The sequence below is a fragment of the Haemorhous mexicanus genome, chromosome 1 (assembly GCF_027477595.1).
Source record: "Haemorhous mexicanus isolate bHaeMex1 chromosome 1, bHaeMex1.pri, whole genome shotgun sequence".
Taxonomy (NCBI): Eukaryota; Metazoa; Chordata; class Aves; order Passeriformes; family Fringillidae; genus Haemorhous; species Haemorhous mexicanus.
In genome coordinates, this window is record NC_082341.1 from 109329971 (window position 1) to 109354763 (window position 24793).

At 43.2% G+C, this 24793-nt stretch overlaps 1 protein-coding gene across 5 annotated transcripts; it reads right to left on the minus strand.

Annotated features, from left to right (window-relative positions):
• Window positions 1-1892: 1892 nt before the first annotated feature.
• On the minus strand, window positions 1893-12896 carry TGIF1 (TGFB induced factor homeobox 1). Of its 5 annotated transcripts, none has more exons than XM_059858691.1 (3): window positions 12759-12896; window positions 4267-4493; window positions 1893-2950 (listed from the first exon to the last, which is right to left on the minus strand). In XM_059858691.1, exons 2-3 carry the CDS (start codon window positions 4447-4449, stop codon window positions 2384-2386), a joined length of 750 nt encoding a protein of 249 aa, XP_059714674.1. In that variant the 5' UTR covers window positions 4450-4493; window positions 12759-12896; the 3' UTR covers window positions 1893-2383. The 5 variants fall into 5 exon arrangements, with proteins under 5 accessions (XP_059714674.1, XP_059714683.1, XP_059714656.1 ...); XM_059858700.1 differs by lacking the exon at window positions 12759-12896 and adding an exon at window positions 12143-12282; XM_059858673.1 differs by lacking the exon at window positions 12759-12896 and adding an exon at window positions 11097-11474.
• Window positions 12897-24793: the final 11897 nt, after the last annotated feature.

The window sequence follows — 24793 nt, forward strand, 5'->3', positions numbered from 1 at the left end:
TGAAAACTGTTAACCTGAATGGCAACAGCTTTCTTAGCTTTCTTCCTCATTCTATTTTCATTTTCAGTACTGCAGCTGCTATAGTGAAATTACAGAACTGGTCAGCTCAGCCAGCAAAGTTTTCTTCTTTTTAAACTTGTTGACATTTTTTATTTTAAAGGGCAAAGTAATGAAGAGTAAAGATCTCTGAAAATCCCCTGTAATGATCTGAGTGCCCCACAGCACACCAACATACTGCTTTGGAAAAAAAAAAAACCAAAAGAGGAAAATGTCGAGCAATTCAAATAAACAATGCAAACATATCTGTGAGGCTGTTTTTCTTTCATTTGTGAAGCATGGGTGTAAGGAGTGAATAAAGATCCTTCCTGCAAGAACAGGAAAGGACAAGGCATCTTCCACACCTTTATCAAAGATGATGCTCCACTTTGGGCGTGTAGCACTCCTTAAGATAAATCACCTATTCCACAAAACCATGTCTATTAACCAACTTCCCCCTCAACATGAACCTCACAGTGACAAAAAAGTACACTTCCATTTTACAATTAGTCATTTAAAAAACCCAACAAAACAATACACACATAGGTACCCCAGGAAAAACAGCTCAGAAGTATCAAGTACAGGGTGTCCAGAGATACTAGACTAGGCTCTTCTGTACCCACCTGCAATGCCTTGCAGACAGAGTATACAGCCATCTGTATGTTCAAAATTATTTTCCAGCTTTATTTCCAATTTTTTAAAAAAATAATTCTATATTCATACAGTATATTAGGATGACTGTGTTACCAAAGCAGTCATAAGTAAACCAGTGTTTACTGTTTGCCATTTTGATTTTAAGCATTAAGGTTCAAGAAAGGCACAAGTTCAGAAGAATTCCAAAGAACACTCCAGAGAACAAAGAATATATCTGACACTAGAAAATGATAAAGGCCACAGCAAAACAGTATAGCAGTCAGAATATTGTAGTCTTTTTTCTACTCATAATGATACCCTTAAATTCACCAACTCTCCTACTCCTCAAAGCCCTCCCCCAACCTCCCAAAGAGACAACTGGTTTGTTTTTAAAGATTAGCCAGAACCAATTTTTTACCCTGGAGGTCTCTTATTTCATTGTTGCTGGAAGGATAAGGGTGGGCAACTGACATTCAAGTAAGTTGAAATGTGAGCTGCAAGTCTTCACCATTTTCAGTAATAAGTCATTTTGATAGCAAAGTCCTTTTCTGAAAGGTAACTTAGATTCTGTTGGCAAAAATACACCCCAATACAACAGGGATCTCTTCTAAATCTTAGCCAACCACCTGTTAAAGTATCTCACAAAGACCTGGCTCCCAGAACTCAGATTTCAATGCAATACAGCCTACTTTATTTCAGTCTACTAGAATTACTGAGTAAAAACCTTGTCATTGCTAGTCCAAGTAAGGCTAGAAGCCCTTGCCCTCCCCTATCAGAATTTGTCACCAGTCATGTCTAGGAGCTGCATGACAAAGATCTGCAAAGAACACTTGTCCCAACCCCTCTTCTGGCCTCTTCCTTTTATCTTCAGATCTTCCCCATGGGCCATCACATATCCCAGCCCTAAAATATTTCAAGGAGCCAAGAGCTGGAACTCTTAGAGAGGCCCAAGGTTTCCCTCTGAAATTTAGTCAGAATTGCCCACATAGCTCCCTTTGGCCCCTTAAAACATTTCAACACAGCAGAACACAATCAGGTACTTCTGGCCCACTTTTCAGCATTCTTTTAAACATCTGATTAACAACAACTGCTAGTTTGGTTCGTGGCTCTCTGAACCAAAGAAAGTCAGTACGAGGTCAAAAATTTCTCACTTCCATTTGTTTCAAGTGTAATTCATGTTTTCTGCAAAGTTTGTATTCAACAAAATACTCTGTATGCATCACTTTTAAAGAAAATATTTTATTATATTATGGGAAAAAAGCATGATCATCCAAAGTTTGTATTGTTAAAAAAATTGAAAATTTAGACAGCGTGTCGGTATATTCCGTTCCACATGGGAATGATAAGAAGACTCTATATCATTACTAGATATTGCACAGTCTGAAAGAAACAAAACAAATCACATGATCTTGGGAAACATCTCACATTATGAAAAATCTACAAAGAAAACATTAAAAAAAATCCCAACAAAACACACAATCCTTTCTTTCTACAGTAGCTTTAAGTTCATAATTCTTGGAATGACCGTATTCCACTGAAGACCATCTCAGTGACAGGAAGCTTCATTTCAGCAATCCCCTTGTGCAAATAAGATTAATAAAAAAAAATAATAACAACGCAGTGAAGTCTTTTGATATCGTGTGGGTGGCAATAACCACACAGCTGTTAGATCCCTGCCTGGTAAAACAAAACGGGGAAGGAGAAGGAAGGGGATTTAGGCCATAAGTTTTGCCTGCAACTCCATCTCTGCCGCCCTTTTCAGTGCAACATCCACCAGAAGCTGAAATCCACTAAAATCCTGGTTAAGGTCTGGTGGTGTTGGAGGAGGAGTGTTAAAGAGCCCACTCTGTGTGTTTGCACCAGGTCCCAGTTTGGATGCGTCCTCGTGGCAGGACAGGGGGCTATCTGTGAAGCCGCCAGCCGGGGGCTGCTGCAGGTCCGTGGTCTGGCCTACATCAGCTGGCTGGCAAAAGTGGAAAGGGGCATCTTTCAACGCAGTCACTGTCGTGTGGCAAATCACCGACGGCCGAGCCAGGACCGATCCCGGGGAAGCCGGCTTGGGAGAGGACACAGTTTTGCCAAGCGGAGCGGCAGCGGGAAGGAAGGCAGTCTCATCCAGCAGGGGAATGTAGTTCTTTGTGCTGATGGCAGACTCCACCAGGCCGCCCTCGGGAAGCTTGGTCCCTCGCCGCGAGATAGTGAACTGATTTGGGTCTTTGCCATCCTTCCTCAGCATGTCAGGTAACAGCCTGCGGCGTGCATTGATAAACCAGTTGCAGACCTGGGAATATAATGACATCTTAATTTCTACCTTCATTCATTCCCAACTATGTGCCACTAGAGCGGACAGTTAGATTAATGAACCCCTCCAAGCAGTTTCCTTCACTGCACAACAAAATAGAGACCTACTGGCAAGTTCTGACATGCCTGGCAAGGGCCCTTCCCTTGTCCCGGTGCTACCAACTCCCTGCTCCTGTTACAGAAAGCCCCGGGACATATGAAGTCCAAACTAGGGGTTTAGCTTTTAACTCTGTGCACACACATTAACCTATTGGCTATTGTTCCCTAGCTTAGGTTAATTAACAACAGGAAAACCTTTTCTCTCTGAAGAGAGCCACTCCTCCCACAAATAGTTACTGATTTTCCTTGTTCAACTGACTGTGTCGACAGACATAACATGAATTACCTCACTTAAGTTTGTCCTTGTTTAAATATCAACCAGTTTCCTGGGCAATACAGGATAGTTTATAGTTTAACGGCTTTTTTCTCTTTACTACATAATGGAAGTCTTCTTTATAATTTTGCATTAAGAAAATTTTATTCTGTAGCCAATTATGAACTTTGCACTGATGAATTAATATGGAAAAATAAAGCCCAGGACTTAACTGGAGTGCTCTCTATTTAGCAGCTCCCAAAACCAAACCCTGGTTTACCCAAGTTCTCATGCAGCCACCTTCCCACAGCAATGGGCAAGAGCTGTTCGACCCAAGATGATCACAGAAGATGAGAATGATGCGCCTAAGGGACCTCACAGATGCCAGTGGCATCCCAGGATGAGAATCCAAAATAAACATACAAACACCTCATCCATACCTGCACTAAACACCCTTGAGTAGCTCCATCCCATATAGGTTGTTCCACTGATTTTAATGGCAGTGATCATACACATAATTATGTATGTCCATGTTCTACTGGAACGAGCCTCAAGTTGCCATTTTAGAAGTGAAAAGTTACATGTTAAGCTGCACATCTATCACCATAAAACCTCTGTTGACAAATAAATACCTTCTTCTCACAATTAATTACCTTGTACAGACACTTTATGTCTTTTGGGGCACGATTCTGCAAAAAATTAGCATGCATGCTCCAATTCATGACTGTCTGTTCTCCCACAAAAATATTTTTATTCCCAATAAACAAAGATCATCATAACACATAATCTGTCCCTATCTCTCCTTATGAGTGCCATCAGCAGGAGAGCAGCAATAAAAAAGGAAATCTCAAATGCAGTGTAAACATTTGTATCCACGGCTAGACCATAGGTGAATTAAAACAGAAAACAGCTCCTTTAGAAGGGAGAGCAACTTTTTTAAATACCTGTAGTGTGGAAAGGTGTGTTTGTCGGGATAACAGCGCTTTTTCTTGCTCTGAAGGATAAGCATTGTATCGGTGTTCATAGAGCCAGTCCCGAAGAATCTGCACGGATTCCTTGGGCAGGTTGCCACGTCTCCGCCGTTTGCCTGAGCCAGCAGATGAGGAAAGATCCAGTGGGACATCCATAGTGTCATCATCCTCCGTTTCACTGCCTGATATTGCAACTACACCTACAATTGTAAAGACAAGAACAATCAGTGTCCTAAATCCGTTAACTGTTTGGCTCCAGCACTGTATGGCACAGACATTTCATATCACGTGAATTGCCTTTGCTGTTACAGCCCCTCGGACGGGAGATTCGTCCTGCAGCGTTAACTTGTCATGCTGTGGCTCTTCTGTCAGCTGAACAAAAAAGTAGCACCAATGATCCGTTCCTAAAGGAATTCTTCTCTGCAAACCTTCATTTTCTTGTTCCCCTGGCAACCTTTTATCTGCTGAACGTTATCAGATAGCTTCTATCTAATGAGAATATTGTCCAAGTTTGCTGGCTGTGGTATGCATCCAGCACTTTTTTTCAAGGATAACTAACCAGTGGCTGAGCAAAAGGTCAACAAGGAAGAACTTAAAACACCCCAACTCAAGCAACAGGTTATTTAATTATTTCTTAACATCCTGGTGCTTGTCTCTTGGGAGGGATAGGTTGTACATTTTATAAAGGAATAATTACACCTATTCAGAAAAATTAATGGAAGAAGAAAAAAAGGGGAAAATTGTGTTTCTCATCACCCGTAAGGAGGTTTCCACTTATTAAGGAAAAAAAGTGCAGAAGAAGGGAAGAACCAGGTGCCTAAGAGTTCACCAGTTTATCAGGAAATAGACTCTCACTGTATTGTATTCTGTATCAAAGAACCACGATCATTTAGAGGTACCAGTTTTTATCCTGACTAATTTTTCAACATTGTGGTTTTCATCTCATTTTTTTACCCCTGGAAACGTGTGTTCTGTGCTATGCTTACTATAAGGGCTCCAAACTTGCCAATTACCTGCATACCTTCCCCCTCCAACACAAAGGAAGGAACAGATTTCACAATCTGACTATTCCTTTATATATGAACATCACACTACTAGTAACATGAAGCTATGTAATGTAAATCAAACAAACGAGCAGGTATTCAATCGTTAGGAAGGCTACAATTCTACTCCTTTGGTAGGAGATGCACGAGTCACTAGTTCCATAAAAGACGAAGAAAACCATGTTTCAAACTCACCAGAACTTTTAGGAATCTCACAAACTATATACAAGTGCAAGTAAGATACTTGTTTCAAGTGAACTCACACTAGCTTTCAGAAGCAGTTTCAGAACCGATAGAAGGAAGACAAGCCCTTAATGTTTTTTGTCTTTTGAACTTAGACTGGGGGGTTGATGGGAGGAAAGGAAGAAATTTGCTCACTTGTAACACCAAAACTAAAAACCTTAATCATAAAGCCAACTAAAGGTCAAAAGTAAGATTTTCTGTGGGAAATCATCCATAATTAAAAAATTCTATTCAAGGAAATAAAGTAAGCCCTAAAAAACAAGAAGTGAACCAGTGAAAATATTAAACTATCTAAAACTATGTTATATCCAGAAGTAAAGGCACTTACTCCAGAAGTGAGAAGCAAGAAGGAAGTAATGCCCTTTAAAAAAACCCACCAGGCAGCCACCAAAGCCTTTACCACCACACAAAGACAGAAGGTATGCACGTGCAAGTTTTCCTTAATACTTGGCAGGGGAGTAGGGAGAGACACAGAGAAGGACCTTTCCTCACACTTCCAAACTTCAGCCAAAGCTGACACGGTAAATTATCTTTCCTTCCCCTATTTATGAATAGCTCCAACATCCTTAAATTTACTTTAAGTTGTCCAATTTGAAATGCACAGTTTTGATATGCAAGCATTCCCACCAGGATGATCAATCCACAATCTGTCTGGCATAGTTACTTCAGTAACTTACTTGGTATTGTTTCCATTCTCCCAACTGCTGATTTATGTAACTGACAAACACCAAACTGACACACCAAATTTTTCATCTGATGATTAGCTACATAAATTATCCAGTCATGGAATAGGAACAATAGGACAATATTTAAATAACCAACACAAGATAAAACTCCAAATTATGTAAACAGTTTCTTAATTCGTGTAGAAAGTATGTCAAAAGTTTGCCTTACAATGATTCCAAGCAAACCTCTTTGTCATAGCTTCATGGAAAGTGCTGTCATGCTTGCAACCTGACCTGAGAACATGCCTTGCACCATGGGCTCCTGGAGCCATGAGGAACGCTTCTGGGAACAAAGATCCTGCAACAGCTCTGCAAAGCAGCTCAGCCCTTTTAAATTGAATTTAAAAACTAGCTAAAACTAGCCCATGCTATTCAGACAATGTTTTGAAGTGCGCTGTTCTTGTTTGTCAGGAACCAGAACTGTTGCAGCACTTCACAGGGTTGGGTTTTTTGTTTGTTTTTAAATATAATGGGCAGTAAGACAAGACCTTGGAAAAGAGGGAGAGGCAAACAGCAAGGGCTGGGAACAAGAGGGAAGGAGAAACTACTATGAAAAAGTTACATGTCTAATGGTCTGCAAGCAGTACTTACATGGCCTAACAAAAAGTATTCAAGGTACACACCACACAATCTGAAGTGACCTTTCCAGGATCTACCACACAACTGAAAGACTACATGGTCATCTCCCTGAATTTCAGAAAACTGAATTAACAGCAAAACCTCTCCTAGAACTGTTGCTTTTCCTTTAGCAGAAAAAAAAAAAAAAAAAAGAAGTGATAAGATACTGTGTGCAAGCCAGCAGTATAAAAACGTTTCTCCCTTTCCAAATAAGATCTTTTGCTAAAGTAAAAGTTGTCATCTGACTAACCGTAACCTACCTAGCAAGAAATGAGTCATCAGCAGAGCCAGCCCTTTGACCTGCCGGCTTAGTGTGTCATATTAATTGACACAGTAAGTTAGTGACACAAAGCAGGTTTTGGTTAAGCAGGAAACCCAGTGTAGTACAGACTTCTGCTCATTTAAATGAGCTCATTTAAATAGCTGATCAGCCCTCTGAACTCGTGGCGGATCTCTCAGGCGCAGGACAGAGCTAGCAGCAACAGGAAGTCATGGCTAGAAATCTCGCACTACCCCAGCTGATATTTTTTACTAGAGCAGGATCCACATTGTTGCTGTCAAGGCTCTGTTTTCATTAAAGCATTCCTGCTGATTACAACCCAGCTTTGTTTTTCCGTCTTGTTAGTAATCAGCCCATTCGCTGCTGGTTTCCTGTTTTAACAGGGCCCAGCTGAAAAGGGTCCTCGCCACACTCCGTGACTGGACCATTGGCTTACTGTTATTTACACCCAGAATAAAGGCCTGTGGACACGATGAGTAGCCCCAGCTGACCTACTACTTTGTATTAAAAACAGGCTAGAGCCAGGCTATTTTATGTCTCCTCCTAAACACATTTAATCCAAACAAAAAAAAAAAATCTGCTTTTATAGAACTAAAAGTAAAGCACCACAAGTTCATTTGCGGAGAGATCTGAGAAACAACACAAAATCCCATTCCTTCACTTCCTCATTGCCACTTAAAAGAGTAGTCTATGCTCTTAATGATCTAAGGACTACATGATCAGCATCCGTTCCTTATAAATTAGTTTATCCTCCTGGCTTCCCAGCTGAAGTCATATAAGTGATTGAATGCACTGTTGCATTGTATCACAGCCCAAAGACTTCACAGGTCCTCCCCGTAATCAGCTCAGGGAAGATTACACCTAGGATCTGGAGTCTGGGCTCAACACCCAAACGTTAACAGCTTGAAACAACTTGAGTAAAAGTACAGTGATGACTAAAGCTGATTTCAAAACAAACCACTGCCACTTAAAAAGGTATGCTGAAATACTCTGAGGGGGAGGACAAAGTATGTAGAGAGGCTGAGACAAACGAAATGGAAGTTAAGCAAACGAAAAATTTAGGCTATGAGGGGAAAAAAAAAGGCATCAAAAAAAAACAACTATCCCATTGTGTCGAGGAAGAGCTTCACGGAGGAAGTGGCAGAAGCCAATTGTTATTCAAAAGAGGACAAAGTATACCACAAGGAACAATCTCTGCCCTCTGAGAGGGGATGGACAAAAATCACCTTAAAGAAAACCTCCCACCCCTTAGGGTTCTCTGAATTTCTTCAGTGAGATTTTTTTTTTAAAGAGCGCTGATAAACAGAACCAGTTCCTATCCAAGCCCCCGATCCTGTTGTAACCAAGTTCAGTAAGATTCTTCACATGTATAAACTTGAGCACATGCCTGTGCCTTTTGGAGACTGTGTTCTAAATCAGCTAATTAACAAGCCAAGTAGGTTCCGTGTGACTGCTATCACGTTACTATTTGTAAATTAAACTATCCATAGAAGAGTCCTGAGGTTTAAATCCAGTCTGCTAGCTTAAAAAAAAAACAAAACCAGAAAAACAATTAAAAAAACCCTCAACAAAACTAATCATCAAAATAAAAAACAGCATCACACACTGAAAAATGTTAAACCCAACACGCATACCAAAAAACCTAACTAAAATGCAATGCGAATTTAAAAATCAACAACAAAAATACATTCGTTTAAAATTATTCATAAGCAGCAAAAAACTACAAGGATACAGAAGGGAATTTCCACAGTAAAAAAAACCAAAAAAACAAAAAAACAACTCTTTCCTCTGAATGAGTTTCATAATTGAGGAACCAGCCCATTTGTTTCCCTCTGTACTTTACAGCTTGCACTCTATTAGTTGTAAAGCAACTAGACTTGGTTGTACTATCCTTTTTTTTCCTCTAAACGGGATTTTTCTAGGAGTGCAAGCAAGAAATCTGTAACAAAGTCACTCTTTGAAACTTCTTGAATGATCTTCAAATGCCAGGAGGTCACAAATAAGTACAAGCCCAACCTTTATTAAAACAAAGGCACCCTAGCCCTAACATCTTTTTAAAAGATTCCGCCTTTGTCTCCTCACCTTTTAATTTGTGCCACGCAAACCCCAGGCCCATGGCCCCTCTGAAAAGTTCTCCCTCCCGCCTGTCACCTTTCATTGTTTCCATTGTTTCAGCCCAGGATTTGCAATCCTCAAAGCAGAGAGCTTACACACACACATACACACACTCTCTTACACACAAAGCCCTACACATGCATACCTAGAAACTACGTCAGCGTTTTCCACACGCATTTATTTCGGGGATGGCAAGAACAACAGTTGAAAGTGCAGGGAGTTTGGTATTTCACCAACCAGCAGCTGCCCTCGGGGAGAGAAGTCTGAACAATGGAAGCAACAGCAGACAGGAAACCAGCTCACCACTGCTGTGCAAATAGGCAGCATAGGAATGTCCTAAAAATAACTGGGCTAAATTAATTCAGCGAAACTATAAAAGAGGGGGGGGAACAAACCACGAACTGCTTCCAACAGGGTGAAGAATCTCGACCTACCTAAGAAACATTTAAAAGCCAGCGCTGCCTCTGTCTCTGGGCACAGGGGGCTGAGCTGGGCGCGCAGCCCCGGCTGTGCCTGGGATCAAACCCCACTCTGCTCCCGCGGGACGCTGCGCTCCTCAGCACCACCCTGCCCGCTCTTTAAACTTCGCTTTGTGGCTCAGTTCCCTTTGTGTGCGCTCCTCTTAGCCGAGCGGCATGTCCAAAAAAACTTCTGGCGAGGGCTACAAACCATATTAGTACACACCATGTCTGTAGCAGCCCAATGATTTCACGAACTACATATGCATTAATTGCTCCAAGGGTACTAACAATGAGAGCCTGCTTTACTACGGAGCCGCAGGAATGCATAGTAGGGGGAAAACAGCACAACTCTGGAGTACTGAACATGCGCACTGCTCCCCTCTAACCCTCCACTTCGGAGCATTTAATGGTCTTTGAATGCAAAACACCCTTCAGCCACGCCGCCGACTGGCAAATCGCAACTGAACAGACACTGCTTTGCTAGGAACTTCTTCCCAGCCAGCGCAGGAGCGCTGGATCCGAAAGCACGTTCCGCGTCTTTGTGGCCAAGCGCTAATTTAAGGGCACTTAAAGCACCACGAGTGCGATGAGTAACGATCCTCTAACTGTAAAGTTTGTCTCTCTGGAAGTGGACACAAAGAAAACTCAAACAGCCTTATGGTTGGGGGGGGGGGGGGAGTCTTCCTCCTTTTAACCCTGCGTCAAAACTTTTGTACTTTGCGTTTCGTCCCCCTGTTTTAAAGGATAAAAGAGGCTTCAACTTTCAGCAAAACAAGGCGGTCGAGGGTGCGAAGGGGATTGAAGCCCTGCCGCCGATGCCCCCCCACGCCTCAAGCCCCACGCTGCCGTCCCCGCGAACAAAGAGTTGCCGGACGGTCCCGCTCTCCTCGCCCCAAGTTGGGAAAACCACCCGCACCCTCGTCCCCCTCGCGGGGACGGTGGGGCTCGGTGCGGAAAAGCGTTCAGAAGTGTTTTACGGGAGGGCACGGGGAAGAGGCTCCACGGAGGGGGCGAGAACAAAAGTTGGCGGAGGACACGAGGCGAACGGCTGGACATGTTTTTGACAGGGAGCCAGCGGCGCAGAGGCGGCCGCCTCCAAACAACAGCCCCGCATGTTTTGTCTGGGAGCGGAGCATCCACTGCAATCTTCCACGGGATACAGGCCAGGGGGCGTGGGGGGGGGGGGGGGGCACGGGGGACAAAAGGCCGAGAAGGCAAAGGGACTCCGGCTGGCTTAGCGACAGCTCCCCATACCCCTTTCCATCTCGGCTAGGGGCGCGGGGCACCCCGCTTTGTCCCGGCACCCCGTCACAACTACCTTTTTTACTTTTCATCTTGATCGCGAGGACCGAGCCGATCGCCGGACACCCCAAGCACCGACCCAAGTTTCTCTCCCTTCGCCGGACGCTGCTTTCCCCCTTTAAGCTCAGCGAGGAGGAGAAGGTCGATGAAGAAAGAAGAAACACCGCCGCGGAGCCAGGCGCCCGGTCACCGGTCGCGCTGCTGTCAGCGAGAGCCGCAGGGCTCTGCCTCCCCCGGGGGCTTTCTAGTGCGGCCGGGGTGGGCTTCCCTCCCCCCTTCCCTTTGTTCCCTTCTGCTGGCGATTGGCCCCGGCCTGTTAAAGTGAGGAAAGGCACGGGAGAGAAAGGTACACAGCGCACGCCCTCCCCCACCTCCCCGCAGTGAGTACGGGAGAGTAACCGTGCGCTGCACTGGCACTCGCGGCGGCGGCTGCCTCCTCCTCCTCCTCTCTCCTCCCTCCCCTCCTGGGTGTCGAGGCTCTGTCAGACAGGAGGGGAGGGACCGGCCGGAACGGGGGGGGGTGTCCGCCTGTACCCGCTCGCTCATGCACACAAAACAGCAGCGGCGGGGGGAGCTCTCCGTGCCTCCCGCTCCCTCGCCTTTCTTCCAAGCAGACGTTTGATCATTAAACTGGAAGGAGGAGAAGGAAGAGGCGGGGGTGGGGGGGAGATTTTGACAGCTGCCCTTGACTAGCCTCCTCCTGTTGCTGCCGGACGAACCACCCACTCCTTCGCGTGAATAGAGGAGAAGAAAGGAGAGTGCGTACGGCAGGGGAAGGAAAGGAGCCCTCCAAAGACCGGCGACCCCCTCCCGACTGCCGAACGGCCCGGTCGGCGGGGGCTGCTCCCCCCGATCCCCTACGGTGCCGAAGGAGCCCCGCCTGGCCGGCGCTGGCCACACACACCCCCACCCACCCCCGCGGGGAAGGCGAGCCCCGTTTCTGCGGTTATTTTTACATCAGTTCGTAAAAGGTTGTTTTTCTCCCCCTCGACTCCCCCCCTCCCCAGCCCGGTAGGTTTTGCTGCGGCACATGATCGCAGCTGTAAAAGAGAGAAGTCTCACAGCTTGACTCATCGCTGTCGGGCGAGCACGCTCTGCAGCAGCAACAGTTTCTTTTCCTCCGGGATGAGAAACGTGACACCCGCCAGCAGCTCACTCCAGCTTCCCTGGCTAGGTGGAGAGCTCTTCCCGGGCACAGGCGGCCCTGGCGGCGGGTCCCGGCTCTCCCCCCGCCGTCCCCCCCGACAAAACCAGGTGAAAGAAAAAAAAAAAAAAAAAAAAAAAAAAAAAAAAAAAAAAAAAAAAAAAAAATCAAAACTGCTGAACGCCCAGCCGCGGTCTGAAGTGTCACGGGCGAAGGTTTCGGTGTGGAAAGGAAAAGAAGCCGCCTGGCCGCGGAGCAGGCGTGCGGGCGCGGCGTGCACTTATTCCACGGGAGCGTGTCCGTGTCATTCCCGCACCGGCACGTGCGGGGCTGTTCCCGGCCGGGCAGGCGCGGGGGGTGAGCAGCAGGCGCTTGGAACGGCTGATGAAATAATGGATTCCTACGGCAGAGCGGGGATCATTCCCTTACCACCACCCTGCACCCCCCCCCCCCAACCCCCGGCAGCGCGGGAGTCCGCGCATTCGCTGCACAAGGGAAGCAACAGCGTTTTAGAAGCAAGCCCTCCCCAAGTACCTTGTAACTATTTTTATGTGGCGTAATTACAGCGGGAGATAAAACAGCTGTTGTATGGCGAACGGGGGATGTGTGAGGTGGGAGGGCAGCTGGTGAGTCACGTCACTTAGCCAAGGACTCGGTGTCGGCGGCTCTGCGGGGCCGGAGGTTCGCTCCGGCATGGGGTAACCCTTGTGCTTGGCGGCTGCTGGGCGGCGTGTCCGGCTGTAGGTCAGCGAGGCACGGCACACTGACTGACTGACTGACTGACTGACGGCGCCGCGCCAAGCGGGAGCTTGAGCGGCGCGGTCCGAGGTCCCGCCGGCGGCAGCGCGATCCGGGCCATGGCCCGCCGAGCGAGCGCCCTCCGCCCGCCCTTCCCGCCGCCTTCCCGCCGTGCCGCCGCCGGCAGAGTCCAGGGGGTGCCAGTGCTCGGTGCTGCCGCCCCGCGCGGTGTCAGCCCGGCAGGACGAGGCTCGCTCGGGGCCGGTGTTTTCATCCGAGCCGTGCCCCCGAGGGACTGGTGGCTCAGGGGCGGGGGTTGTGCGCGCACGCCGCCGTATGGCTTTATTTTGGCTTTTGCTGTTTTGTTTTTGTTGTGGAAAAGCCCTGCTTCCCAGCTGTGAGGGCTGGCTCTTCGAACTGCTTGTTCCGAGCGTCCGAGCAGTGGTCATGCCAAAAAAGCAATTATGGGAAGTCAACAAAAGACACGTCAAGGATTCGAAGAGATTTCCCTTTCTCCGTGCCGCCGGAGCCGCCTTATGCCTGTTCATTGTCCTTGGGACCGCAGGCAAATCTGTGGAATCTGTGAAACTAGCTCTTTCCTTATTTTTTCTTTTTTTCTTTCTTAGAGGTTTGTTTAAATGGGTTTGGTTTGTTTTCTCTTCTTTCACAAGGTCATTTCTATAAGGAGTAAAAATAAAAGTTTTATTTTCACACTGAGCTCAAGTTACTTTTCCTTTTCAAAAGGTTTAGAAGCAGCCTTTCTAGGAAAAGATAAATTTCGACTTTGTGTGGCAGCTTCCTAGCTAGTAGGAGAAGGCCATGGACCAGTGGGTGTTCATTCCTAGCTCCTGAGGTATAAAATGCATGTGAAGGCATTGTTTTGAAACAAGTTCCTCCATGGATGTGAGCATGGAGGGCTATACCCATAGCTGGGATCCATGGGAAAGACTGAAAGTGGGTTTGTGTGAAAGTTCACATTGCAGTTGGTGCCTGGCGCAGTATCTCAGGTTTGTCCACAAATTTTGCCTGCCTTTCCCACTTAAAGACTCTTGATACGTGTTCCAGGTGGTAGTGGGTTAAAATTTGCAAAAAAGTAGTGCAGTGGAAGAAAATCCCCACAGCTCTCTCTGCCGATAAAACTTCAACCCCCCTGAAACAAGGCTGTATCTAAAAGGAGGGCAGGTGATTTGCCTGAGCTCAAATCTAATGGATTAATCAACTTAGTTTTGTAGCAAATAACCTGGTGGTCTATAAAATGATCACATGTATTAGTGTTGGCTGCTGCTTGCAAGCAGAAGTAGACGGTATGGAAGGCAATGTGTAATTTTCTGCAGTTTTTATTTTTCCTTCAGGTGTTCGTGAGGCTGTGTTTTTAGTTACTTAATCTGCTAGAGCTGCATCAGCACTGTGAGTTGTGTCTCACAAGCAGTTCAAACTGCTTCGCACTGAGCAACTTTGGCATCTGTGCAGCTCCTTGGGTAGGTAGTGGTGTACACGTGCATCAAGATACGTATGTGCCAACAGGTTGGAACAGCTTGGTTTAGTCAGAGCAAGTTCAGCTCTGTCTCGACCCATCTCCACAGACATGCTGTGTTTGTAAAACTGGATTCTAAAAAGGGAGAGAAATTAAACTGGAGGGGCTGGATTTTTGATTACTCCATGATTGTCCAGTGTCATAGATTTATCACTTTTCAGTGGTGGTGTGCACATGTTTCTGTCCTGTCACATTGCTGCATGCAAAATACCTCACACAACTCATTGAATGTTTCTTACTTTGCAAGTGCTTTGCTTGGAGGTGCTGGGACTATGTTTGCCTAACTGCTGAAGTCTCCAAGGTGATGTTTCGGGCATAGAAACTATTAAAGGAAATACTCTGGGAAATCAGGCTTGTGGACATTTGTTATCATGGTCTTTTTATTCCAGTTTCCCATTTATTAACCGGATAGCATTTTACCCCCTCCCCCCCAGAAGGTTCTTATGAAAATAAATCCATTGACACTTAGATGCCATTGAAATATTTGTGATAAAATTTATGAAGTTGTAGTCAGAACAGAATTAAGTAGCACAAATTTAAGCTGGTCATGCCTATGGCAGTAAGAGTAAAGCAATGCAACAGGTGAACAAATCTGTCCATAGAAAAACAGGAATCACTGCTGTAGGTCACAGCTAACTGTCACTTTTTCTAACCCATGACATTGAGTAGTTTCAGTGTATCAGAGGAGAGGAGAGGCTACACAAAGCAGATGTGAGATAATATCTCCCCAAAAATGTCCCATCCAAATATTTAATAGTTCAATACAAGCACTATTGGAGGAATAGTTTAACAGAACTTCAGGGTGTATTACTGACCTAGCTGTATAGTTTTTACACTGGTATAAAAGTTTAATATCTTCATAGCACTAAAATTATGTAATGGCATTTGAGTGGCAGAGAAGTGTGTTGAGTTGTGAATTACATAAAAATGCATTTATTTTCTTTTTTTTTTTCTTACTTATTTCATTTAATAACCTCTTGTGCTTTGAGAAAAAACCCCACAAAAATTCCTGTTTTGGTACCATTCCTTATTTTATATCTTTACACATGACTGTCTTTGGCAGAAAATTTCTCACTCTTTTCATATGAGAATTACTCCCAACTTTTGCTCATTGCCTGTTTTTCTCCCAAGTGTATTTAATCCTACAGTGTTTGGTTTTTTCAGTAAAGGTGACTTATGCTGCTTGCAGTATTTCAAACAAGGTTATGCCTCCAATTAGAATATATATGTATTTGATATTACTCACTTTCTGTTCTATTCTTGTATGGAATCCAGCATATTAGGCTTTATCTTTGGCTGCTGCTACATCCTGAGCATGGGGCTTTGGAGGTTGTATAGCTTGTATGAAGTTTCTCTTCCGCATGATTTCATATTCATATCAGTGCTGAATCTTTTGTCATTGCATTGTTCACTCATGTGACAGAAGTCACATTGAACATATTCACAAGTCTCCCTTTCCCCAAATATATTTTTGATATCTGCAGACTCCATCACTGTTCTTTACCTGCCCCTGTCTCTCTCTCTCTCACTGGTCAGAGTTATTATATTAAAAAACGCTGAGCTGAGTAGAGGATGCAGAAGTACCTTGCTGTCAACATTTTGTCACAATAAAAAAAAAAATAGAAGTTAATCATAGTTTTGATTCACTTTAACCAGATAATCATACATGATACTTGTTTGCCTTTTTTCCCTAGCAGTATCTTGGTTTCTCCAGTTGCATAGAACCCTGTCAAAAACCTTTCTGAAATCTGAATAAATTATGTCAACCAGCTGTGCTCTCACAATTAGAGCTCACTTTGCTACCTTTGTGCAAGGGCAGAAAGGGTAAATCTAAGTCATGAAGACCATTCTAAGATTTCAGAACTTCTGCATAATAGGCTCAGCAACCTGAACACACTTTTCACTTGTTTTCTGTGTGCATTCTTGTGGTTATCAAAGATCAAACAAGTGCAAAAACCTCAGGAATTCTTTACGTAAAATCATACTGATTCCTGACTTCTACAGCATCATGTTTGCGAGCTTTTGGTTCTCAGCAAGGACTCTAGGCTGGACTCAAGGTAAGGGGTAGTACTTAGGATTCCTGACAAGGATCAGCTGCTGGAGTGATCTGTGCTTGCCGCTGGGGTTTTCAGACATTTACTGGCAAAGAGGAGCAAGGGCTGCTCTGGCAGGATGTAGTGCCGTGTCTCTCTGGGGCCTCCTTCAGCGATTCCCTGTGCCAGCCCTTTGCTCCCTCATCTGCACATGGTCCTCCCTTATGTCTGTGTTTAGTGCCTAAGCATATGGAAATAGAATATTATTCTTACTGTAGAGACAACTGAAGTATATTCAGTGATGTTAGTTATGATTATAAGACAGTGCAGAAACTTCTTAAGTGCTGTAATCACTTCCATTCTGAGGCTAAAATCTGTGTAGCTTCCTCTGGGGAGTGGTTTGTGAAACTCGCATTAATGTAAACGCAGTTTTGTTTCCACAGTTTGAAGACAAACCCCTGCGTAAAATTAAAGATTTTAAAAAAATAGTGAATTGTAGGTTTCATCTTGCTTGGAGTTAGAGTCTTCCCTTTCAGGTTTTAACTGAAAAGCACAGGAACAGACCTCATGTGTTCCTTTCAGTGATGCAGAAATTACAATTTCTGTCTACCACAGGCATCTCATAATTGCTTTGTCCTCTCGTCTAAGAGGGGGGGCTCTGGCTCTGTTTTCTTTTGTAGTACGAGTGAGTATAACAAGATCAGCATGACAAATGGCACGATTGTTGACAGTCTCAGCTTAGCTCAAGAACTTGGGGCATGAGAGGAAACAGATCGCTCTTTCCTGAAATTCGACACTCTGGATGCAATTTATGCAATCGGGTTTTGCTTATCTGTAAGAAGTCAAGCCGGTAAATCAGGTATGGCTGACCGAAAAAAAAGCGTTTTTAAGGTTTTTTGTTTTGTTTTGATTGTGGGATTCCTAACTTGCTTTTACCACAGACTGGTAGTGCATACTGAAGGAGGGAGGACAAGGCAGGAGGTTTACTGCAAGACACCCAAAACAAGAGTGACCTTGCTTAGCTGACTTAGACAGTCTAGTATTTAGCTGGACAATCTACACTTAGGGCTGTGTGTTAGCAAAGTATGTCTAACTGTATAAAAATCACAGTATAAAGTAATAAAAACAAAGCCTAAGTTATCTGCACTTGGCAGCTGTTTTTATTTTTCAGGGAAGAATATTAATTTTGAATTAAATAATTCTTTTAAAAGAATAATAACTATATCTGGGCACTTAAATTCTGTTTAGTGTAGTCTACTCTAAAGGAAATAACATTATGGCTAGCCAAATATTTGCATGGTTGAGTCTACATTTGAAGTTTGTTTGGTTTTTTAAGAACTGTATTTATGGAACATTGTCTCTGAAGTTATTTCTGTCCTTACAAGACAAGGTTAAATTTGACTTCCAGAAGGACAAAGAAATGTAATGGTAGTGAATGAAATATGCACAAAATATTACCTGGTAGAAAAATAAATTACATCACTAGTTTAGAGGAAAAACCTAACTTGGAATATTTGTTATGCCTGTGAACTAAGGAAGAAATGGTACCACATCTTAATACTTAGGGAAATAGCAAGTTTTTGCTGAAGAGTCGCAGTCACCTTTTCCTGTCACTAGGGTGAAAGGTTTATGTAGGAAATAAGAGTGCCTTCTGGCACTGCAGAATTTCTGTACCTTTTTAGCAGAATATAAATGTGAGTGTTATTTATGAGGTATAATACTACAGAAAAAACTGTTCAGATGTATAGCTTCATGTTCAACAAAGATTGAAAAGGATACAGACTCATTAGAAACCAGTAGAATTTTATGACAGGCCACTGTTAAACACTGTGTACTGAATTTAGAAAAGCTGTCTCTGCTGTCTATGCTGTACCTGCTCTGAATATATTCGGAGAGCTTTGTTTTCAAAGCTGTCTGATTGGTACATCTACAGGTTTTGCATCCGCTTGATTGGTTTTGCTGCTGTTACTGTTCCATTAATCTTCAGGGTTACACAATTTAAAATTAATCTGACTGCAGAGTTGGAGATTGACTTTTTACAAGGGCTTGTAGTGATAGGACAAGGGGGGGTGGCTTTCAACTGAAAAAAAGAGCAATTATAGATTAGGTATTAGGAAGAAGCCCTTCAGTGTGCCTGTGGTGAGACATGGAACAGGTTGTCCAGAGAAGCTGTGGATGCCCCATCCCTGGAAGTGTTCAAAGCCAGGCTAAACGGGACATTGAGCAATCTGGCTTAGTGAAAGTTGTGCCTGTGCTTGGCAGGGGGGTTGGAACTAGATGATATCCGAAGTGCCTTTCAACCCAAACCATCCTGTGATTTTATGTGCAAACAGAATATTCTTGCAGTATTATGGATGTGTCAAAGAAGTTCTGAGTGACCTGTCAAATTTACAACCTTATGGGACAGCTTTTTCAACTGAACATATAAGTAAACTGTTAACGTTATAATTAATTAATTATGATATAAATTATAATATAAATAAATTATATATAATTTACTGAGCATTTCTGTGCATTGAAAAGATGTAGTGCCTGCTTGAGAGGCTCAGCCTAAAGGAGCAAATGTGTAGAGTAAGGGGTTACTGTGTCTGTCTTGCAAGTGATAGTAGTGAGCTGATCTTTTCAGCTGTGTGAAAAGTCATCAAATGATGACTAAAGACAACTTTCACTGCCGAGTTGTGTAAGGTTGTTCAGGTGACAGGTACTAGGTGTTGGCTACCTTTCTATAAAATCCTAGCCGTAGCCTAAGGCTTTAGTCTCCTTCAGGGAAATGCATGCTGAGATGATTTAGGACTGAGTGCCTGCTTGCAGTTATGATTTAGGGCAGCAAGGAGGATCACTAAACCTGCATGTGGCCCATCCAAGAGTGAGTATCATGAGGCAGTGAGAGAGAGACAGTCTAACAAGTAATTTCATCAAGGTTTTGTTGGTTTTTTTTAGAGTGGATCACATCAGTTGGATGGGGGCTTCTGCTCTTTCACCCTCAGTACTTTTTGTACTATGGAAAACAAATGAGATGTCAGTGCTTAATTTTAAAACCCCAGTCCTGAAGGTTTGCAGGCAAAGGAGGTTTGGGCAGCACAGAGAAATGGGAATACATGCTGTTTTTTGGTGCTGCTGACATTTTGAGTCTGCATGGAGCTTTCTTCTCTGTGTAGGGTCACTATTAAGACACTAAAATCTATGGTTTCCTCCTTCCATTGCAGTTGAGAGATGTAGTAAGAGCTACCATCCTACTGCCAGCAAATATTAGAATCTCTTATACCTACTCCACCTCTGTGCTCCTCATGAAGTGTAACAAAATGTGATCAGTCTAGGTAGGGTTATTTGCCTCCCGAGGAGCCGGAATTGAATCACCTGATGCTTACAGTCTTATGATTTACGTGACTTGAGCTGTTCAGAGATAAACCTCAAGTGTGGAGCTGTTTGATTAAGTGGTAAATCCCGAGAAGTGTAAGGCCACTGCCGGTTTGAATGCCTTTCAGTCTTTCCGTTGTTTGCAACTTTGCAAGGTGCTAATTGTCTTACCTGTGGCATCTATTCCAGTCTTTTGTAAGTGTGCCTGCAGCCACAAAATCTAGGAAAGCTGCATGCAGCTAGGTTCTGGCTAACATTTGTATTCTTATATCGTGCTAGTTTAAGACTGACTAACTTCCCCTTCGAAGACAGAACTTTTTAGCCTTAAATGTGAAACGAAAATGTTTAAAGTTTCAAAACCACCGTACGTATTTTTGGCTTGTTGGCTGAAAGCTAAGCTGTATCATACCAGTGAGTGTGTTCACTCCCATTTTACTAGAAAAAACCTGCTGCCTGGTTATGATAAATCATGTATGCCTACAGTAAACTATAGTGGACACAAAGCACTATATAGCTGTGTACTGTCAAATTGTCAACCTGTACCTACCTAGTCAGTGTAGTCATAACGTGCCTAAGTCATGCTAAAATGGAGAAATGCCCATCTGTGAGTGATTGTCTTGTGGATAACAGGAGCCATGTGCCATGGACAGAGCATTTTTTTAAATTCCCCTGCTTTAAACTGTTTTTTTATCTGATCTTAAACACAAACCACATATTTGAGAGAGACAGAGATAAGATTATCTCTGTCACATTATGTAAGTGATAGTACTCTTTGCTTGGTAATTAATCTGGTAGTGGTGTCATCTGCCAAAATGTGATTTCTCAAATTGTTTGGTGTTTAGAAGTGGAATAGCTTTCGTTTAATAAAGATTAAAACTGTAACTAACAGCTATTATGCATTCTGAATAAGAGTGTTCAATGACTTTCTTACACAGTATTTTTTTTAAATGCCAAACTCTAAAGCTTGTTGTGTGTCATAGAGATTAAATACTGAGAAAAAACTGCTGTTAAGCTGAAAACTTTCTTATACTGCTGTTTCTTGCTTTATTTCATAGTAACACTGTTCATTTATATATAGTCTTAGTATGAAAAAATTATAACTGATTCTACCAAGCTAAAAGAATAATGACATGGGATGCATTATTCTAATATTCTTTGCTGCCTTTATATACACAGCACTTCAGGCTGATATTCTATATATATGGGCATGTTCTGGGCTAACAAGTATGTATGTGCCTCTGAATATATATAAACACAATATAGTAACCTCTAGCAGGCTTCACTCTTGGTGTAAATCTTTGAAGAAAATACAAAGCAGAGGACATTAAGCACTGTTTGCATACACCTGTGAATGAGTAAATATGCACATAATGCTGTTAGTTATTTTATGTTCTTTGTTGTCTTACTATGCTAATAATGATAATAATGCATGTCCAGATGGAAGATACTAGTCTGCAGATTTGGTGACAATAGTATTATTTTTGGAAGGCTTAATGAATGGAATGCCTAGCAGAAATGATCACTCTGGTGTGCCACGTCTGCTGGGAAATGATAAGCCTCTGTAAAAGTTCTCTGTAGACTGGCCAAAATTTAAGTCCTGTCCAAGTGACACATGCCGTGCTAAATTAACTCTGAGCACTGGTAACAGTATGATCTTGTCATTGTGGCATTCCTGCTTCCCTAACTGGCAAGATGTAAGGCTTGGTGTTGGTGAAACACCACACTAATATAGCCATACTACTTTTCACTCTCAAAGCAAATTTGGACTTTCCTTGTCCATGTACCCCCGTGTTACACATGACCACTGCTAAGAAAGTCATGATGATGATTATTTTCAGTGATAACACCTTCTGTTAAGTGGCTAAACAGTTTATTAACTGCTAGTTCAGAAATACAACGTCCCTGTCAGAAATGTCCATTATCCTTCAAAAGTGTAAAATTCAGTACAAGTAAGGTAAGACTTGTTGGTGGCCCAGTGTCAGGGGTAGTATAAGGCAGCAGCAGTGAGGCAAGCAGGTGTTGGTGAAGATAGACAAACGAAAGACCACCTGGGACTGTGAACAAATGGAGGACTCAGTACAATTCAAGTAGCCACAGTTAGGGTTCAGATGGTCTTTGGTGTTTTGAAGCTTAGCTCAGATTTATGGAAAAACTTCTGTGGACTTCTGTGAGGAAAGGCGCTATAGCTTGTAGTTCTGCTAGCATTCAAAGATGCTACACTTTTCATTAATTTCTGCAATGTGAAAGGACCTGACCAGCAAATTAATAAAGTGTAACTTGCTTTGACAGAGCCAGAGGGAGATATAAAAGAGATATACTGGAGACAGAAGAATGAGATGAGCAGCAGAAGAAACAGTGAGGCTGCCATGAATGCCTGGTGATGGCATATTGTGCTTTGCTGTCAGTCTGTTGACTCATGCACACTTCAAAAGAGCTCTCAGGGGAGCCAGTTACACGAGTCGCTGCCTGATGCAGTGTAAATCACGGCAGTACTTTTTTTTTAATTTTTTTTTGTTTGGATGGGCCTTGAGTGTGCCTAATGCTGTTTTGAAACAGCACATAATGGCACTGGAACTTGGGAATTTCACTGAAAATGGGGCGGAGGGATAAGGAAAACCTGCCCCTACAGATGGGATCAGTCCGAGCTGCTTCATTGTTGGCTGGACGTGTGTTCTTGGACAGTGCTCTTTAACAGCTGCTCTTGTTCAGAGCTGAGAAAGCAGCAGCAGTCCTGAGCTTCGTGGAAGTTGAATAGAAATGAAACCAAAAAGCTCAGTGGGGTCTATCTCCATGGCCTGTCTCAGGGGTGTTGGACCCCTAAGACTTGGTCAGAAAACAGGGCAAATGTTTCAGAAGGTCAGGTCTGCATGGTGCTGCTTAAGCATGGAGTTTCTTTCTAGGATCAAAGAAGTGTTTCTCCTCTGAGGAGCAGGCAGCAAGGGGTAGCCATTGGCACTGAGTGAACCTTGAAATGTTGCAGCCATAACATTATAGGAGAACAAGGTCTGGAATTTTAGGATTCCAGGGGAAAAGGAGTTTTACATAAGCATGTTGCCCTTGTCTCTTGGTCTGCCTAGTTCCTCAGTAACTTTAGAAGTTGTAGGACAGTTCCAGATAAATTTTACAGAATTGAGAAGAATCTCTCCATGGAAGGAAAGTCAGCAACAGGAGTTCAGTTATGTTTTTAGTGGCAAACCAACAAGGGGGGAATTTTGAGTGCCCCAAGCACAAGACAAAAAGTGGTGAGAATTTGTATCTTAGTTGAAAGGGGGTAATAAAAACATGAGACACAAAGCTGCAGGTAAACATGAAGAACATCTCACTCCCTGTGGAACTGTTCAGGGCTTTTAAATGATGCTTGATGAATCATTTGTGTTTTTAAAGCCAGAGTAGGGATGCTTGCAGTTAAAAATCCACGTACATAACTACAGTGATTGCACAGATGATGAGTGACTTAGTAACACCAAATCTGATGTCTCCTTGATTTCTCTCTGAAAACAATCAATCAAACAACCTAAACCAACCAACAACAAAAAAAATCCACCGCACCAAAACAAATATTTGTCTGAGTGAAGTTAGTTTTGAGCAAAAATGCTAAACCAATAGCTTTGTTTTTCTGTCCCTAATTAGAGTTCAATTTCTAGAGTCCAGCACAAAAAAGAGTTGTTGTTGTTGTTGTTGAGAGAGTTCAGTTGTCTTCCTCTTATTTTTACAAGAGATCACCATTGGAGTTTAAACAACGGGTAAACGATGACAAAATTTTATTTCAATGACTGATAATATAACAATGCCTTCAACCATATTGCTGGAAGTATTTAATTTTTATTTTGAATAAGTAATGGAAATCAGTTCTCTCTTAAACTAGTGGAAGCAGTGGGTGTTCCTATACTCAAGCACAGAACTGCCTCTGGAAGACTTGCAGATCAAAGAGGATATGGTTTTGAAACATTAAAACTAACCAAATATCCAAGTCAAAGGTTCAATGAAATTATCAATGAACCTCTGATGCTGGCAATTCATGAGCTCCCGGGTCTCTGTGAGCTTTTTACCTCTTGCTTTGGCACAGAGCATGAAGGAAATCCCTCTTCTCTTTGCAGTACCAAGGAGATAATTTTGATGGATTTTAAAATTAACAGGAGGGAGTATTTGCAAGGAAGTGTGTTCAGTTTCTTGTTGCTTTACAAAACACAGGACATTTTTTTAGATATCCTTTCTTAGTCCAGTGATATCATGATTTGCTCGTACTCAGAGGACAGTACAGGACTCCTAACTTGAAAGCTTGTTCTTTCGTGGTTATCAAAGCTTGTAGAGTTGATGAGTCTGTTTTGTTGATAGCAGTGATCACATCAGTTATAGCTTTAAAAACAAATGCATCCAGCTGTGCAGACACAGCATAACCACCAGTTTCCAGACACCAGATTTTAACCTGGTTTTAGGTGTTGTCTGGTATTTGCAGTGTCAGATTGTAGTACTTGCAGTTAATAACTTACAGAACACTTGAAATACATCTAAAGTATGAGAATAGCTGTCATTACAATATGAACATCAAAAGTCAAGGGACTTGATTTCCATATCTCAAACTGAAGGACTCTGCACGAGGAACTAGCAGTGGTCTTTCCATATCCAAAAAACCAGAATGGCTCTTACTGCTGGGCACATGCTGGGGAAAAGGTTCTCTCCAGCTAACATAATGCCATTTGTATTGCCACAGATACAACCAAGTTCACAAGTTTGCTTCGCTGTTTTGGTTTGTGTCCTTTGACTTCATGTGAAGTTGCTGTGTGTGCTTCATGTTTTCTGGCTATTGCTGTCTGGTGGGGTGGCAGCCATCCAGGCAGCACTGAAGTCAGATTGTAGCAATGAAATTGTGCCCAGTGTGTCCCCTGCAGACATACAAATAGTTATGG